Source organism: Geotrypetes seraphini, chromosome 2 (genome assembly GCF_902459505.1).
Source record: "Geotrypetes seraphini chromosome 2, aGeoSer1.1, whole genome shotgun sequence".
In the NCBI taxonomy this organism is placed as follows: Eukaryota; Metazoa; Chordata; class Amphibia; order Gymnophiona; family Dermophiidae; genus Geotrypetes; species Geotrypetes seraphini.
The window spans coordinates 124,622,609-124,641,421 of record NC_047085.1 but is presented as its reverse complement, the minus strand read 5'-3'; the positions used below and the strand labels follow the sequence as shown (position 1 = coordinate 124,641,421).

Here is an 18,813-nt window from a genome sequence, read left to right as displayed (position 1 = left end):
CCTACCTTCTGATTTCTTGACCTCTGAACCGAGATTCATTGTGTTATGTAGCATGCAGAAAGCTTTCCAAAGCAGTTCTAAACATTCTACTAGAAAATTCTACAGCATATAATTTATGTTCAGGGTACCCGTTTAATGTTTGGAATCCCAGAGTATCCGAATCTTAAATAATAAAATGCTAGCCGTGCATGCACACTTGCCTCGCGTGTTCCCTGATCCCTTTTCTGTCGGGATGTGTCAAGACAAGTGCGCATGCGTGCTTATTATGTCACAGAGCAGCGAATGCAGGAAGCGGAGTAAAAAACAACAACAAACGAGCGAGCCAGGCCGCTGAGAAAGCGCGGGAGGCCTGGCCCGGGCTGTGGACGGGTAAGGAGCTGGGGCAGTGAGCCTTCCCGACAGACCACAGGAGTCCGAGTCCTTTTCCACTCACCCCCCTTCCCGCGGACCCGACTACCTTGGCGATTCAAGCAGCGTGTGCCCCAATCTTCACACGCTGCTTCGGGCCCTTCTACTTCCCTGATTTGCTCTGCCGCATCTCTGATGATGTCATCAGGGACGTGCCAGAGTAAATCAGGGCAGTAGAAGGACCCGAAGCAGCGTGTGAAGACTGGTGCACACGCTGCTTGAATCGCCAAGGTAGTCGGGTCCGCGGGAAGGGAAGGGGGGGCGCAAGGACTCTGGGGAGAATGGCAGACACCGGCCCTGTACTAACTCCCTTGGACAGGGGGAGCAGGAAGGGGTGCTGATGGACAGGGGTGGGGGAAATGAAGGGAGGCCTATTGCTGGACAGAGGGAGCAGGAAGAGGTGATGATGGACGGGGGGAGGTAAAACAAAGAGAGAAGGGCTGCTGCTGGATAAGGGGAGCAGTGAAGGGGTGGTGGTGGACACAGGGGAGGTAAAAATAAGAGAGAATGGACAGGAAAAAGCGGCTAAGGAGACAGAGAGAGAAAGAAATAAAGACAAACACACATATTCTAGCACCCATTAATGTAACGGGCTATAAAGCTAGTCTTTATATATTTTACTTTCATTTTTACATGGGTCATATTATGTTCTCTTCTTAGACCGTGTACAGTGAAGAGATTAAACCATCCTATTAGATTGTCCAGTGGACATGTTTTGGGATTTTGAAAACTTTCTCTGCTGGGATGTAGCCAGTTAGTTAAAGAAGGTTTATCTCATTCTCTTAGGGTTTGTTTTACAAAGCTGCAGCAGCGATTCACCTGTGGCAAATGCACTGAAGCCCATTCAGTTCCTATAGGCTTCAGTATATTTGCTGTGGGAGAATTGCTGCTATGACTTCATAAAAGGGGCCCTTAGTTCTGCTATATATTCAGAGAAGTTATTGACTTTAAATTGGAAAAAGCCAAGGAACTGTAATTGTTTTAAGAGAATGTAGTCAAATTATTGGTGTTATTTGACATGAGTTTTTAGTTTGTGAATATTGATTGTGCTTTACCCAGTTTCACTGATTTAATTTCTTTGAACAGGAGTTAAAGTTCCTCGTAATTTTTGCTTGTTGGAAGAACTTGAAGAAGGACAGAAGGGAGTAGGCGACGGTACTGTAAGCTGGGGCCTTGAAGATGATGAAGATATGACACTTACAAGGTGGACAGGCATGATTATTGGGCCACCCAGGGTCAGTTCTGCAAGTTAAATCAACTTTTTCAAATTGTAATTTTTTTTTCTAGCTGAGCAGTTTTCTGTCTGTTCCTTTGGATTTTATTTTTGCTCAATTGGAGCAGCATCAGCCTTATTTGCAAATTCCTAGAGTGTGTTCTTCATTTTTATTTCCTTCCCTAATCCAGGAGCCACAGACTACAGTTCCTTCCATATTGGGAGTCACCATTGAGCAATTACCATGAATGTTGCCAAACTGGGGAGAAAAGAGGAGTCTTCTGGACATATAGCTGCAGAGATAGAACAATACTAATTTTTAATCCTGCTTAATTTCAGCTTCCTACAAGTAGTATGTGAGCAGGATTGTTTTATATTAATTATGCAAAATAGCAGTAGTAACGTTGTCACAGATTTAATACATAGTTCAGAATAACTCATGGCTGGCTGAAATACTCCATGGACATACTGTGTAGTTGAGAAAAATTTATTTGGATGGAACTAGTATAATTAATTTAGAAATTGTTCTCTGCAACTTGAAGTTTAATATGACCCAAAGTGTTGATGTTCCGTTACTTGTCATACTGTACTGAGTGTATAAAGGAGTCCTGTCCTTGCACTTCACTGCATTAATCCTAATCTTGGGCCTAGTGAGAATCATAGCTATGTAGTATCTGAGAATAAGAAAGCGTAGCATTTTAATTTTTAGCTTTGTAAGACTGAATAGACAGTCTGACAGACGTTTGGGTTGATTGAATTAAACTGCTGCTTTAAATGCTTTCTTAAATAGTTAAATAAAAATGACAGATGGATGAAGAAAGCATTTCATACTAAATATGCATCAGAGAGCCACCCATTCTAGGCCCAATGCATCATATAATAGGAAAGGAAGGAAAAGGGATGGGATTTGATTTACCATCTTTCTATGATTACAATCAAAGCAGCTTACATGTTATATACAGGTAGTTTATTTGTATCTAAGTCAATAGAGGGTTAAGTGACTTGCACAGAATTACAAGCGGGCTGCAGTGGGAATCGGATCCTGCCACTGCATTAACCACTGGGCTATTCCTCCAGTCTGTTTGAAACAGGTTTCATAGATTGCCTGTTATGTGGCAAATAATACATTTTGTTAATTAAAGGAAGATCCTCACTGGGAAGGTCAACATTTCCTACTTATTTTTGATAGCTGTCCTGGAAAAGTTCAAAAACCTAAGATTACATCACCTTTGATTTTCCATCTGCTCCAATTTAGGATAACCACACAGTCTTGAATAATCTTCCCTTGTACTTCTTGAATCCTCTTAACTTTTATCTTCCAGAGCTTATATTTTCCTCAGTTTTCTAAAGATGACTTTGCTCTAGTGACTTAGCCAACCAGATTTTCAATAGACCACTACATCTGGTCCAACCTATTACTCATTTTTATCTAGCTTGGTTAAAGCTTGCCATATTAAACTGAGGAGTTCACCTCAACTTGAAGCCAAATGAGCTTTAAAAATGCCTCAGCTAGGTCTTGGAACATTTACAGGGCCCTGCAAGAAGCTTGACTGAGCTGCTCCATTCTCCAATCCAGAAAAATTCTTAAGTTGGTTACTGATCTCAGATGTAGACTGAAAGCCGAAAACTTCAAACCATTCTCCTATGTTCAAAACCACAGGAATAGCTAGGCTCCCCACCCATCCTGCAGAAGTTGGCAAACTGATAGCAGTGGACTGTGAAATGCTCTCCTGAGCGGGAGCTGTTCCTCCTTGCACCAACATGCCAGCAAGGATGCCTGCAGATCTTCCTTGCAAAACAACTCCAAATTGCATTAGTGATGTCTGGTCAGCTGGCAGGATACTCAGTAAGGCAGCCTTCACTTCTGCTTTCTTTTGCCCATATTTGCACAGGAAAAACAAAATAGCAAGGAGTCATGCAGTAGCTTACCAAATATCATGCACCTTCGTCCATCACAGGCTTCAGCCTGCTCTTGAGTTTTAAGAGCTTTGTGCTGTTGAAGGGTGCTACATTTCTATTACTTGTGGGCAATCACTACATTCTGAAGACACTCAAAATATTTATAGCTCAATTGTGATTGCTTCCACTTCCACTCCCATGTTACCTAAGGGTAGCTTCACACTTTGTTGACTATTCATATCAGTTAAATAAAAATGTCCCTTGCCTTTCAACATACTTTTCCATCTTATCAGTTTATAGTGCTGACAAAGTTTGAGAATCCCACTAGGATAGTCTGTATTTAGCACAATTTATGTTCAATATGTAAGAACCCAACTCTAAACACTGATGAGAGGGACAGGTCACCATTGAATAAATAGTTTTTACAAAGAGAATGTGTTTTGATTTATTTCGCAGAAAGATTCAACAGTAGATATGCTTATGGAATAAAGCACATTTTAGCCTTCATTCAGTAAAGATATTTGTGTGGCAATAGTCTCAACTAGCTGTCACCTGTAACAGTTGATTAGTCTCATGCCACACTTGAAAAAAAATGTTGGCCTATAAGATGTAGAACTGCTTTAGCTCTGTGACATGGCTTCTTGTATGAACAGTTCCCTTCAGTTCTCGGGACTTTGGCTTAGTCAATACAAAATCTCCACCAGCCATTCTGCAGTATATTTATTGAAATGTTTATGGTCATTTTCTTGCTGCATGATCCAGTTTTAGCTCAACTTCAGGTCACAGACAGAAGGCCTGTCATGCTTTAGAAGTATCTGATATAAAGCAAGATTCATTGTTTCATTATTGATGACAAGCCCCATACCACGATAACTTCTCCAATGTATTTCACAGTCAAGATGAAGTTATTGCTTTAGAGGGCAGTGTTTGGGTGTCCCCCACCCCCCATAAAATGTTTGTTGTTGTGACCTCAAATTTTTTCGTTCTTTCTGAAAATATTATTCCAGAAGTCTTGTAGATATCTAGATGCTCTCTGGTGGGCTCTATGTAGACAATGGTGTTCTTTTGAGAATGCAATCCTTTCTTCCTATCAATCCATTGACACCTTTCCTTTTCAGTTTTTTTTCCCTAATGGTTGATGTATGAACCTTCACAATGAAACAGGAGACTTTCCCAAGGTAGAAAGACAAGAAAACCAGTAAAGGTGACCTGTAATGCTAAATTTCTTTATTGTATCATTTAAGACTTGACATGTATGTGTTTCGGCCACTATGACCTGCTTCAGGAGTCTGAATCTTGAACTTATAATTAATATTGCCTATATTGATAGCTGCCTTACTATTATTTTTGAAAAAAGATAAAAATAGTGAAACTAAAATGAGAGAGACTTTGTCTCTTTATCAAGTCAATATATCAGCCACTGCTTGCTATAGCAAGGGACAACTGCAGATCTTTAGATGTTAGTCTGGTATTTGTGACTCTGTGACTGACTTATTGTTTCTATTTGTATATGTGTGCTAGAAGGTTATATAATAAAATTGGAGGATTAGAATGTATGGCAGTAAATTAGGCATTTCAGAAGCTAGGTGGAAGAAGAATAACCAATGGATCATTGGCATGAGGGTACAAATTATTCCTAAATGATAATGTTCAGATATGTGGCAATGTGGTGCTTTAAGGATGGTATATTTAGGTTTATTTGAAACTTGCTGTACTACTTGGTTTCAGCAGGTCTCAGCAGTTTATAATGAAAAAAAATATATAAATTATGAACATAGTCAAATAGGATAAAAATCAGAAAACAAAATGCAGTCTGTGTGAAATCCTTTTATGGATAGACATTTCTATATATATATAATAGGGAAAATATAGTAGTGGCAATATACTGCTGTTCACCTAAATAGGATGAGAGGAGTGAAAAGTTGTTGTTTTTTTTTTTCCTTTTTTTGGGCTTCATAGTTAGTAATGCAGTCATAATGGATTACTTCAATATTGATGGATTACTACAATATTGATTTGATACATATTGCATCATGACAAGGCAGGGAGCTAAAGTTTCTAGATGCTAAAAATGACTGCTTTATGATACAGTTGGTCCTGGAACCAACATGAACGGAAACCACTTTTAATCTAATCCTTACTGGAATGAGGCATGAACATTTTAAAAACACTCTCTTAGAATCCCAAATTAGATGTATTCCATAGATTAAAAAAAATCAGACCAAATGATATCTGATTTGGTTAAAGATTAAGTAAAAGAGGTTTTCAAGGCTATAAGAACAACTTTCAAAAGAAAAAGGGAAGCAGATCCTGGTGATGAAAACAGAAAAAACAACAACCTATAAGCTCTGACAATTTAGGTGTAAAGTGTTATGGCAGGCCGAAAAAACTCAAAAGTTTTGATCAAAATTTAGTTGAATATCAACTTTACTTTTCATTTTGTCTTTGCTTTCCAGACAAATTATGAAAACAGAATATACAGTCTGAAAATAGAATGTGGACCTAAATATCCTGAAGCGCCTCCTACGGTTAGATTTGTAACTAAAATGAATATGAATGGCATAAATAACTCCAATGGAATGGTAAGTCAAGGGTAAATGTTACAAAAAACAAACAATAATCAATACAAGTGGAATTGTCCAATAAAGATAAGGTGCAACAAATAAAGATGTCTTTCAAACCGTCTGGACAATCAGGTTATTCTTTATTCTTCCAATAATACTCGACCCGACATGTACATGTTTCGGCCGAAACATGTACATGTCGGGTCGAGTATTATTGGAAGAATAAAGAATAACCTGATTGTCCAGACGGTTTGAAAGACATCTTTATTTGTTGCACCTTATCTTTATTGGACAGTTCCACTTGTATTGATTATTCTATCTTTTGTGGATTTGTTTCCCCTGTGTTTTGCACAAAAAACAAACAAACCAACAACCCCAAAACCGCAGTGAAATTATATTGTAACTGTTTGTTTGATGACAATATAAAGTGAGGGAAAACATAGCCCTGTTGTTCAAGTAGCTGTATTTGGTATTCAAACAATTGAAAATTTTTTTTTTTAATCTGTATTTAGCTTAATTCATTCTTCGAGGACAAGCAGGGCAGATACTCACAGATGTGATGTCACTGATGGAGCCCCAGTATGCACTCTGCCCAGCATTCAGAAGATTCTTGAAGCTTTTAGCAGGTCCAACTGTGCATATGTACGTGCCTTCCTGCCCACCTAATTTATTTATTTATTTACTTACTTACTTACTTATAACCTTTTTTTATACTGTTTACAAAAAGATTAAACGGTTTATATCAATTAAAACATGGAGCAGATATGTTTCTCGGTCCTCTGAGTTGCACTTTTTCCCTTTGGGAATTTTTTCTTGGCCTTCCCTGCCTTTTGTATGTGAGTAACATAGGACAATTTACTTTTAATTTCTTTTGGTTTTTGTTCCCTTTATTTCTTGGTATTTTTTGGCACTGTTAGATTTCCTTTATTTGTGTGGCTTGTGGCCAGCTTAGAAGACCCAAGCTCTCGGTTGGGACTTTCCCTTCCTCCTTAAAAAAAAAAAAAAAAAGAAGAAAAAACCCCCCTAAATTGAGCAATTTGATTTAGCATTTGCTATTTCTGGCCATGTTCCAGATACAGCGGAGTCATCTCTGTGATTGACCCTCACAACTGGTGCCTACTATGCCTGGGCCCTAACTGGTCTTCTCATTGTAAACTCTGTTCTAAAATGCAGAAAACCCAGAAGAGTTGAGAAGCCCTGTTTGAGACCTTTTGGCGCACCTAGTCTGGTTCGTCAGCATCGGTAGTATTGGTTCTTTTGACTTTCAGGAGCTGCTCCTTGCATCAAGGAGATCTCCTTCTACCTCAACATCAGTTGTCTATAGCACCTGTTCAGGGTAAGTGTCATCGGACTTGACACTGAGGACCCATGAGGATTCCATATCATCTGCAACATCATCTACTTGAGCTCCACAAAGAAAACCATCAGGAGACTAAGGATGATCCAGAACACCGCTGTCCGCCTCATATTTGACCTGAAAAAATGGGACCATATCGCCCCTTTCTACCACAAACTCCACTGGCTCCCACTAGAATCCAGAATCATATTCAAATTCGCCTGTTTTTGCTACAAAACAATATTTGGTTTATCCCCAAGCTACATCACCCCTCACTTCACCCTTAACCACAACTATAAGAACTCCCGTAAAATTCAACTCTTCGCCTTCCCCTCCCTAAAACTATGCCACTCAAAAAGATTCCTTGACAAAACCTACGTCTTCCAAGCCGCCAAACTAAACCCTTGGCTAGCCCAAATGGTCCTCAAGGCCTACAACTACCTCGACTTTAGAAAATTACTCAAAACTCACCTATTCCGAGACCAAGACCCTTAATGCCCCTTTTCAATCCTCCTCCTCCCCCCCTTCTGATCTACTCCCCTCCACCGTCTCCCTCCTCTCCCCCCATACTTCTCTCCTTGCTGTTTGCAACTCTATGATCAATTTGATATGTAACCACTTGTAATCTCTGTCTAACTAATGTGAACCGCCTAGAACTCTTTGGGGTATGGCGGTATACAAAAATAAAGTTATTATTATTATTATTATCCCAGGACAAGTAGGCATGATATTCTCACATGTGGGTGACGTCATCTATGGAGCCCCGATGCGGAACAGCACCTCTCTACCTAAACAGCCGCCTAACCCGAAACCTCTCAACTAGAGTAAGGAGAACCCAGACCCCATTCACCTACCCCTCACTCAAAGGCACAAAACGCAAAAAGCTATATGACAACCTACTTGCTACACAGGCCGCGAAAATTGACCCCATCATATCCAAGCTGCTGACCACAACTACGGACTACAAAGCGTTTCGAAAAGATATAAAAACCATACTATTCAAAAAACACATCCCAATATTATAATCTACCATCATCTTCTCTCCCTTCATAACCTCCTGCAACTCACAACCAACTGCAATTTCGTCCCCATAGGCAACATCTAATCTAGTTGCAACGGGCGAAAAGCCAATTCATATCTAGAAACACAGTTTCCCCAAATACCGAAAAATCAGATATAACAACCTAGGAACAGACGATTTTTTGGTAACATAAGATTATGCTTTGTAATATTATGTAATGTAACATAAGGTTATGCGTTGTAATATAACATAAGGTTATGCTTTGTAATATCATGTAATGTAAGTTATGCAATGTACTGGAATAATAAGGTAAAATAACATAAAATAACTCTACGTAAAGTCTTGTAAAGTTATGTAAGATAAATTATGTAAGATAAATTATGTAAACTTAATGCAAGTTATGCAAGCACGGTAAGGATAATGTAAAGTAACACAAAGTAACTCCACGTAAAGTTATGTAAAGTTATGTACGAAAAGTTATGTAAAGTTAGGTATGCAAAGTTTGTAAAGTTATACAAATAATTGTATTGTCATCGCCTGGAAATGACCAGCCATCTTCTAATGTAATCCGCTTAGAACCGCAAGGCACAAGCGGAATAGAAATCACTAATGTAATGTAATGTAATGGAAGCATTTTCAAGCAAACTTGATTGAAGATTTAAGTTTGCTCTGCTGCTCCACGCATGCGTGCCTTCCTGCTCCACTAGGTGGTGCATCCCCTCGTGGTCTCCAGTTCAAAATTTTCCACTGAGCCTAGAAGTCGTGTTTTATCAGGCTCTGCCCCAACTGCCTTCTAGCACTGCAATTTTTCTTGTTTTTCATCGTTTAAGTCGCTGTGTGCGAAATTTTTTCTTTTTCAACTTGATTCCTGCTTCGTTTGACCGACCCGGAGGCTTCCGGGTCCCCGTGGCCGCGTGGCTACTCGAGCCGCGGCCACTTTCGATTCTATGTCCCGGCCTTTAACCGGCTTTAAAAAGTGCACCCGGTGCGAGCGGCTTCTTTCCATCACAGACCCGCATCGCCGGTGCATCCTCTGCCTGGGGGCCGCTCATCCAACCGACTCCTGTCCCCAGTGCGCTACTTTCCAGAACTGGGCCCTCCGTCGAAGGAAAGCCCGCATGGCGGATCTTTTCGCCCCAGACCAACCTTCTACCTCGGCCCCGGCCTTTACCTCGGCATCGCCTCAAGACTCGACTCCGAAGTCCTCGGGACAACAGAAAGCCTCGGCTCCGGGTAAGTCCCCTCTACACTCTTCAGGTTCTGTACCAGCGAAGAAACCAACCTCGGGGACACTGGCGACGCATGGCGGAAGTCCCATGCTTACAGCCCCGACGAAGCCCTCCAAGCCTTCGGGCCGTGCCTCCACCACACGGGAATACTCTGATACGAGGTCACCCCCGGTGGAGTGCACCGAGGCAGGGGACATGCCTTCGATGCTGTCCGTGCCCGTCTTCCAGGACTTACTCCGAGCAATGATCTCGTCGGAGCTGTCCGCTGCAATGGCCCATCTACAACCGGCCTCTGCCTCGACCTCGACCCCGCATGTGCCAGACCAGCCTGAGCCTCGCGTCGAGCCACCTCGAGGAAAAGTGCGCAAACTTCGCCGCATCTCATCCTCCTCGGACTCCTCGCCGAGGCACCCGAGGCGCTCTCCCTCCATAGACCGCCACAGGGCAAAACGTCGGGCTAAACCAACAGAAACCTCAAACCGCCGTACCTCTAAGAAGGCCCGGGGTTCCCCCACTCTACGAGGCCGTTCACCTACACCTCGTACGGGACCGCTGAAGGTGGCAGAGTTATCACTCTCCAACCCACACATCCTCCGAACTCCCCCTCGGACCGGGGCTCCGATCCGAGGTTTCGGGCTTTCACCAAGGGAGTCCGGGTCGAGGTCACCGATTCGACATCGATCGGTACCCCGAACCCCGGCATCGTCTCCGAGGGGCTCCTTGAGACGTCGGAGATCCACGACCCCGGAACACTTTCACAGTACTTCCCCGGTCTCGGAGCTTGGATCGGAACAGGAACCTCGCTACTCGAGGGAAGCCTCCCCTTCCTTATCCCAGGACAAGCAGGCAGCATATTCTTGACTGATGGGTGACGGCACCGACGGAGCCCCGGTACGGACAATTTTAGAGTGATTGCACTCTAAGAACTTTAGAAAGTTCTAGCTAGGCCGCACCGCGCGTGCCCGAGTGCCTTCCTGCCCGACGAAGGCGCGCGGTCCCCAGTTTTCTTAATTCCGCGGAGCTAAGAAGACGCGTTTTTTCTAATTCACTTGCCTTCCCGCTCGCGCGTATTTTTCTCTTCATTTTTTCTTTTCTTCCTCTTATTTCGTTTGTGTAAAAAAAAAAAAAAAAAAAAAATCGTTTTATTTTTCATTTTTTTCGATCTGCCCCGGCGGGGCCTGTTGGCACCATCAAAGCCTCGGGCTTCGATTTTGCTACAGCAGTTTTTCCATTCATGCCTCCGTCACCGGGTTTCAAAAAGTGTCAGCGGTGTGCGCGCCCTATATCCCTCTCCGACCCGCACAAGTGGTGCCTCCAGTGTCTGGGTCCGGACCATAGGGCTGAAACCTGCACCCCCTGTAGTTCTTTACAAAAAAGAACGTTAAAAAATCGACAAATTCAACAGCGGATCCTTTTTGGTACCGCTATGGAAGTTGCACCGGTATCGACGTCGACGACTTCCTCCAAATCGACACCGACTGTCTCGGCACCGCAAGATACATCGCCGGTGTCGACTCCGGTAGGTAAGCCGGCTAAGAAGCCTTCCCCTACTGTTCTAGGGCCACCAGTCGAGCATGCAGTGAGCCAAGTCCTGCAGACTGAGCGCCGGCCCCATAAGCGCTCCGCTCCCATTGAAGTCACTGCCTCGTCATCGGCATCGACTTCACCCGAGCGTCGAGCGGCACCGAAGGTACCGAGCAAGAAAAAACCGGTACCGGTGCCATCGGGACCAACGTTGGATGAGCGCATTGCCTCTATCCTCCAGGTCCAACTTAAGGAGCAACTCCAACACTTGCTCCCGGCTCTGTTGACCCCGAATCTTCCAGTGTCGGTACCTAGTGAGCCTTCGGTGCCGACTGTTGATCAGCCTCTTTTATTGACATCGACTTTGTCGGCACCGCACAAATCTCTGTCCATGCCTATACTGTCAGCGGAACCGCAGCGGCATACTACTACTACCATTTCTGACCCGGTACCGTTCTCTGAACCCCGTACCGTACTACACTCCCCAGGTACCGTCTCCACCCGTTCAGGGAAATCGGTACGCAAGACTAAGCATACTGAAACATCTACTCCACTTTCTCAGGGCCGTCTCCAATCGGTACGGGACCCTGACTTGTGGGACGACTCTGATGATCCCCTCGGTACCGAGGAAGATTATTCATCTGATGAGGATGATCCATCGGTGCAGGATCCTGCTGCTAAGCCAGAGCACTCCTCCTTCACCAAATTTTTAAAAGAGATGTCAAACACCCTTTCTATTCCTTTAGAGTCTGACTCTAAAAAATCCAAGGCATTTCTGGATGCTTTGGATTTTGACCAACCTCCTAAAGAGTTTTTGAAGTTGCCCCTCCATGACATCTTGAGGGAAACTTTTTATAAGAATTTGGAAACTCCTTTGACGATCCCAGGAGCACCAAGAAAACTGGAATCTCTTTTTATAAAGTGATTCCAATTCCAGGATTTGACAAACACCAACTTCCCCATGAATCTCTGCTGGTGGAGTCAACCCTGAAGAAATCTGCAGGAGCCAGTGTATATGCCTCTGTCCCTCCTGGCAGAGAAGGAAAGGCCATGGATAAATTTGGGAAACGCCTTTACCAAAATGCGATGTTGGCCAACCGTTCAGGTAATTACGCATTCCACTTCTCTTTTTACCTGAAACATCTCATTCAACAGGTGACCTCTTTTCAAAAGTATATTCCGGACCGTAAACTTCCTGCTTTTCAGCAATGTACCTCTAGTCTTTTGCAACTCAGAAAGTTTATGGTCCGTTCAATTTATGATACTTTTGAACTGACATCACGGGCTACTGCTATGTCTGTGGCAATGAGAAGGTTGGCATGGCTACGTGTCTCAGACCTGGATGTAAACCACCAGGACCGGCTGGCCAATGTGCCCTGCCTAGGGGATGAGCTGTTTGGGGAGTCCATGGATACCACCACGCAAAAGCTCTCCGCCCATGAAACTAGGTGGGACACCTTGTTGAAAAACAAGAAGAAACCTCCTCCTCCTCGTCCATTCAGGCAACAATCTTCATATCAAAGGAGGTTTTCTGCGCGACCGGCTCAGCCTCATCCTCCTCAACCTCGCAGACAGTGTCAACAACAGCAACAGGCCCGTCAACAACAACAGCCTTCCGTAAAGCCTGCTCCTCAACCTAAGCCGACACAGCCCTTTTGACTCTCTTCTCCAGGGCATTGCCAGTCTTCCTCCCTCCTGTCCTCTTCCTCAGCCCATAGGAGGTCGACTCCATGTTTTCCTTTCTCGCTGGGAAACAATCACCTCCGACCAGTGGGTACTTACTATCATCGCCCACGGCTATTCCCTAAACTTTCAGACCCCTCCACCATTAGGTCTGCCAAAAGAGTCTGCTTCCAACAAGGCTCAGTCCCTCCTCCTCGCTCAGGAGGTTCAATCCCTCCTTCTTCTCAATGCCATCGAGCCAGTTCCTCAAGAACAGCAAGGCCTGGGATTTTATTCCCGGTACTTTCTCGTACCCAAAAAGACCGGAGATCTCAGACCAATATTAGATCTCAGGGATCTCAACAAATGCCTGGTCAAGGAAAAGTTCAAGATGTTATCTCTTGCCACCCTATACCCTCTTCTCTCTCAGGAAGACTGGCTATGTTCCCTCGACCTCAAAGAAGCGTACACTCACATCCCGATTCATCTGACGTCCAGACAATATCTTCGCTTTCTTGTCAACCAACATCATTACCAATACAAGGTGTTACCCTTCGGTCTGGCTTCCTCTCCCAGGGTATTCACCAAATGTCTGATTGTGGTCGCAGCTTATCTCCGCTCCCACAACTTTCAAGTCTTCCCTTATCTGGACGACTGGCTCATCAAGGCTCATTCTCCTCTGGCCGTTCAGATCGCTACCAATCAGACCATTCTCTTTCTTCGACTATTGGGATTCAAAATCAATCTATCCAAGTCGTACCTTATTCCAACTCAGCGACTTCAATTCATCGGAGCCATTCTAGATACTGTTCAGATGAGGGCGTTTCTTCCAGAAAATCGCCTTCACACCATTCTTCATCTCTGTCAATAGGTATGGCAGCTAACTTCCATCTCTGCAAATCACATGATGGTCCTTCTGGGTCACATGGCCTCCACAGTGCATGTCACTCCCTTCGCACGTCTCCACCTGCGTACTCCTCAATGGGCTCTAGCGACTCAATGGTCTCAAGCGACGGATCCGTGTTCACAACTCATATCTGTGACCTCGTCTCTTCGGCAGTCGCTTCTTTGGTGGTTGACATCCTCAAATCTATCCAGAGGTCTACTGTTCCATCTACCTCCTCATCAACTGGTCATCACCACGGATTCTTCCCCCTATGCATGGGGAGCTCACTTGAACGAGTTCCAAACTCAGGGGTTTTGGTCTGCCCAGGAAAAGAAACACCACATCAATTTTCTGGAACTCAGAGCGATGTTTTACGCCCTCAAAGCTTTTCAACATCTTCTTTTTCCTCAGGTACTACTCATTTGCACAGACAACCAAGTTGCAATGTACTACATCAACAAACAGGGAGGGACGGGATCCCGTCTCTTGTGTCAGGAAGCTCAAAGGATTTGGGCCTGGGCGACTGCTCGTCACCTATTCCTGAAGGCAGTCTACATCCAAGGGGAACAGAATTGCTTAGCAGACAACCTCAGCAGAATTCTTCAACCTCACGAATGGACTCTCGACCCCTCGACTCTCCAGTCCATTTTCTCTCAATGGGGCACATCTCAAGTGGATCTTTTTGCAGCTCCTCACAACCATCAACTGCCCCTGTTTTACTCCAGACTTTACTCTCCTCACCGTCTGGAACCCAATGCATTTCTCCTGGATTGGACCAATCTCTTCCTTTATGCATTTCCTCCTCTTCCGCTCATGCTGCGCACGTTATTCAAGCTCAAGAGGGAACAAGCCACCATGATTCTCATCGCTCCACGGTGGCCCAGACAGCATTGGTTCTCCCTTCTGCTTCAACTCAGTTCCAGGGAACCCATACCTCTTCCTCTGTTTCCTGCACTGCTTACACAGCATCAGCAAACTCTACTTCATCCCAACTTACAGTCTCTGCACCTGACAGCTTGGTATCTCTCGGGCTGACTTCGGCTCACTCTCTCCTTTCTCAGCCTGTCCGTTCTATTATTGATGCCTCCAGAAAACCGTCTACTCTTCAATGTTACCAACAAAAGTGGTCTCGGTTTTCTTCCTGGTGTCTTTTACATCACCATAATCCCATGTCTACAGCAGTGGGACTGGTGTTGGACTATCTTTTATCCTTATCTGACTCTGGTCTTAAATCCTCTTCGATAAGAGTTCACCTTAGTGCTATTGCAGCTTTTCATGAGCCGATTCATGGAAAACCCCTCTCAGCTCATCCCTTGGTTTCTAGGTTCATGAAGGGCCTTTTCAATGTGAAGCCACCTCTTAGGGCCCCTCCTGTTGTATGGGATCTTAATGTGGTTCTTTCTGCGTTAATGAGACCTCCTTTCGAGCCTTTGGCCACAGCGCATTTTAAATTTCTAACTTGGAAAGTGGTCTTTCTTATAGCTCTCACTTCTGCCAGGAGGTCAGTGAGCTCCATGCACTGGTGGCTGATCCACCTTTCACTGTTTTTCACCATGATAAGGTCGTCCTCCGTACACATCCAAAATTCCTTCCTAAGGTTGTGTCTGAGTTTCATCTTAACCAATCCATCGTCCTGCCTGTTTTTTTCCCAAAGCCTCATTCTAATCCAGGTGAACAGGCTTTGCATACCTTGGATTGTAAACGTGCTCTGGCTTACTATCTTGCACGCACCAAATCTCACAGATCATCTCCTCAACTGTTTTTGTCCTTTGATCCTAACAAGTTGGGTCATCCTGTATCTAAACGCACCCTGTCCAATTGGCTTGCTGCTTGCGTTTCTTTCTGTTATGCTCACTCGGGCCTGACACTGGAAGGTTCTGTCACGGGCCACAAGATTAGAGCTATGGCAGCATCTGTAGCTTTCCTCCGTTCCACTTCCATTGAGGAAATCTGCAAGGCTGCTACTTGGTCCTCAGTTCATACTTTTACATCTCACTATTGTCTGGATGCATTCTCCAGGTGGGATGGACACTTCGGCCAATCTGTTTTACAAAATTTGTTTTCCTAATGGCCAACCTTCCCTCCATCCCTCTTTTTGTTAGCTTGGAGGTCACCCATCAGTCAAGAATATACTGCCTGCTTGTCCTGGGATAAAGCACAGTTACTTACCGTAACAGGTGTTATCCAGGGACAGCAGGCAGATATTCTTGCGTTCCTCCCACCTCCCCGGGTTGGCTTCTTAGCTGGCTTATCCTAACTGGGGACCGCGCGCCTTCGTCGGGCGGGAAGGCACTCGCGCATGCGCGTTGCGGCCTAGCTAGAACTTTCTAAAGTTCTTAGAGTGCAATCACTCTAAAATTGTCCGTACCGGGGCTCCGTCGGTGCCGTCACCCATCAGTCAAGAATATCTGCCTGCTGTCCCTGGATAACACCTGTTACGGTAAGTAACTGTGCTTTCTCCACCCGACGGAGGTCTCGTTCACCGACCCCCCACGGGGCCTCGGGAACATCCCGACCATCCTTCTCACGCTTTGTCCAGGACATGGGCCACGCTTTGAATTTACAGCCGTGCCCTCCAAGTACCGTACAGTACCCTTTCTGGGATTTGAACAACCACAGCTCTCCCACCAGTCGCTGTTAGTAGAATCCTCCTTAAAAAAGGCTCACCCCTCCCGGGTCTCAGCGGCGGTCCCCCCAGGCCGAGAAGGCCGAACCCTAGACAAGTTCGGCAGGAGACTATATCAAAATGCGATGATGGCCTCTAGGGTGCAAAGCTACACTTTCACCTTCACATCCTACCTCAAACACCTCATTGGTCTACTGAGAGCCTTTGAGACTGACCTACCGGCCTCCCGCCAAGGAGCCTTTAGACTGCTTTTGGAATCCCTCTCCAACCTACGCCTCCATCTATTCCACGCGGCCTACGATGGCTTCGAACTCTCCTCCAGAGAGGCAGCGTTTGCTATCGCCATGCGCCGACTAGCTTGGCTACGCCTGGTCGACATGGACCCCAACTTACAGGACCGGTTGGCTAACCTCCCCTGCGTGGGAAAAGAACTGTTCGATGACACTATCGAGGCGGCTACAAAACACCTCTCCGAACACGAACGCTCGTTTGCCTCCCTCGTCCGACAAAAGCCCAAACCGCCCGCGTCCAGGCCGTATAGGGCCCCTCCGCGCCGCTACCCACAAAAATCCACTCCTGCCTTCTCGCGGCCTCCACCCAGGCGTCCGCAAGCCCACCACCGGGCCATGCCCAAGTCCCAACCGCCTGCGACTACCAAACCATCCCCGTCCTTTTGACGGGATACGCGGAAGGGGGCGGGCCTCCTCCGCCATCGGGGGTCGCCTCAAAGCCTTTTACCCTTGCTGGGAACAAGTCACGTCGGACGCATGGGTCCTTGGCGTGATCTCATCAGGATACTCTCTCAACTTTTGGACCATTCCTCCGGAAAACCCCCCAAGGAATTGCCCCCCCAACCGGACGCAGCTACCCCTACTCCTCTCCGAAGCTCGAGACTTGCTTCGCCTGAGAGCAGTGGAGGAGATTCCCCCCGACCAACGGGGGAAGGGCTTCTACTCCCGTTACTTCCTGGTACTGAAAAAAACGGGAGGCTTACGCCCAATACTAGACTTGAGACGCCTCAACAAATTTCTGATACGAGAAAAATTTCGGATGCTTTCCCTACCGACCCTCTACCCCCTGATCGACGAGGGCGACTGGCTCTGCTCCCTCGATCTGAAGGAGGCGTACACACATGTCCCAGTGCACCCCGCTCACCGCAAGTTCTTGCGTTTTCAGGTAGGGGACTGGCACCTACAATACCGTGTCCTTCCCTTCGGCCTAGCATCGTCACCTCGGGTCTTCATCAAGTGCCTCGTGGTGGTCGCAGCAACCTTACGCTCCCAGGGCCTCCAGGTATTCCCCTACCTGGACGACTGGCTGATCAAAGCCCCGTCCAGGGAAGCGGTTATCTCAGCGACCCAACAGACTATTACCTACCTACAAAGTCTGGGGTTCGAGATAAACTTCCCAAAATCCCAACTACGCCCCTCCCAGTCCCTACAGTTCATTGGGGCCACGCTGGACACGGTTCGCCTCCGTTCCTTCCTCCCCCTCCGCGTCTAGAGGCGTTAGTAAGCCTGAGTCGAAGGTTTTCCCTGCTGACCTCGGTATCAGCTCGGCAGATGATGACTCTTCTGGGCCACATGGCCTCCACCGTCCACGTCACACCCTTCGCCCGCCTCCATCTGAGAATTCCTCAATGGACCCTGGCCTCTCAATGGCGTCAAGACCGGGACCCGATCGACCGCCCCATGACAGTGACGCCTTCTTTGCAACGATCGCTCCGCTGGTGGGCCGACTCTTCAAATCTTTCCAAAGGTTTGCTGTTCCTCACCCCACCCCACAGCAAGATACTCACCACGGACTCGTCGGAGTACGCTTGGGGAGCCCATCTGGACGGCCTACGCACTCAAGGGATGTGGTCAGCAGAAGACTGTCGCTGCCACATCAACGTGCTAGAGCTTCGGGCCATCTATCTCGCAGCTGTAGCTTTTCAACATCTGCTCCACGACCGAGTGGTTCTCATCCGAACCGACAACCAGGTAGCAATGTACTACGTAAACAAACAAGGGGGAACAGGGTCTTGGTCCCTTTGCTGGGAAGCCCTGCGCCTCTGGAAATGGGCAATCTCCAACAACACCTTCCTTCGAGCGGTGTACATACAAGGAGAACAAAACTGTCTGGCGGACAGACTCAGCCGCCTCCTCCAGCCACACGAGTGGTCACTGCACTCTCAGATCCTACGACAGGTGTTCGAAAAGTGGGGGACGCCTCAAATAGATCTATTTGCATCCCGCCACAACCACAAGCTGCCTCTCTTCTGCTCCCGGATGTATTCCCCGGACCGGCTCGAGGCCGACACCTTCCTCCTCGACTGGGAGGGAAGGTTCCTATACGCGTTCCCGCCGTTTCCTCTGATACTGCGGACGCTTGTCCACCTGAAAACAGTACAAACCACCCTGATCCTGATTGCTCCTCGCTGGCCACGCCAGCCTTGGTTTCCCT

General features: G+C 46.2%; 1 protein-coding gene across 4 annotated transcripts in view; it reads left to right on the top strand.

The window, feature by feature from the left end:
- The window catches only part of UBE2V2 (ubiquitin conjugating enzyme E2 V2), a 52,013-nt gene that overhangs the window by 10,197 nt on the left and 23,003 nt on the right, over nt 1-18,813 (top strand). For all 4 annotated transcript variants that reach the window (XM_033933754.1, XM_033933751.1, XM_033933753.1 and 1 more), the window contains exons 2-3: nt 1,495-1,643; nt 5,977-6,102. In XM_033933754.1, the coding sequence (XP_033789645.1) occupies nt 1,599-1,643; nt 5,977-6,102 (171 nt within the window). In that variant the 5' untranslated portion in view covers nt 1,495-1,598. The remainder of the gene's footprint in view (nt 1-1,494; nt 1,644-5,976; nt 6,103-18,813) is intronic.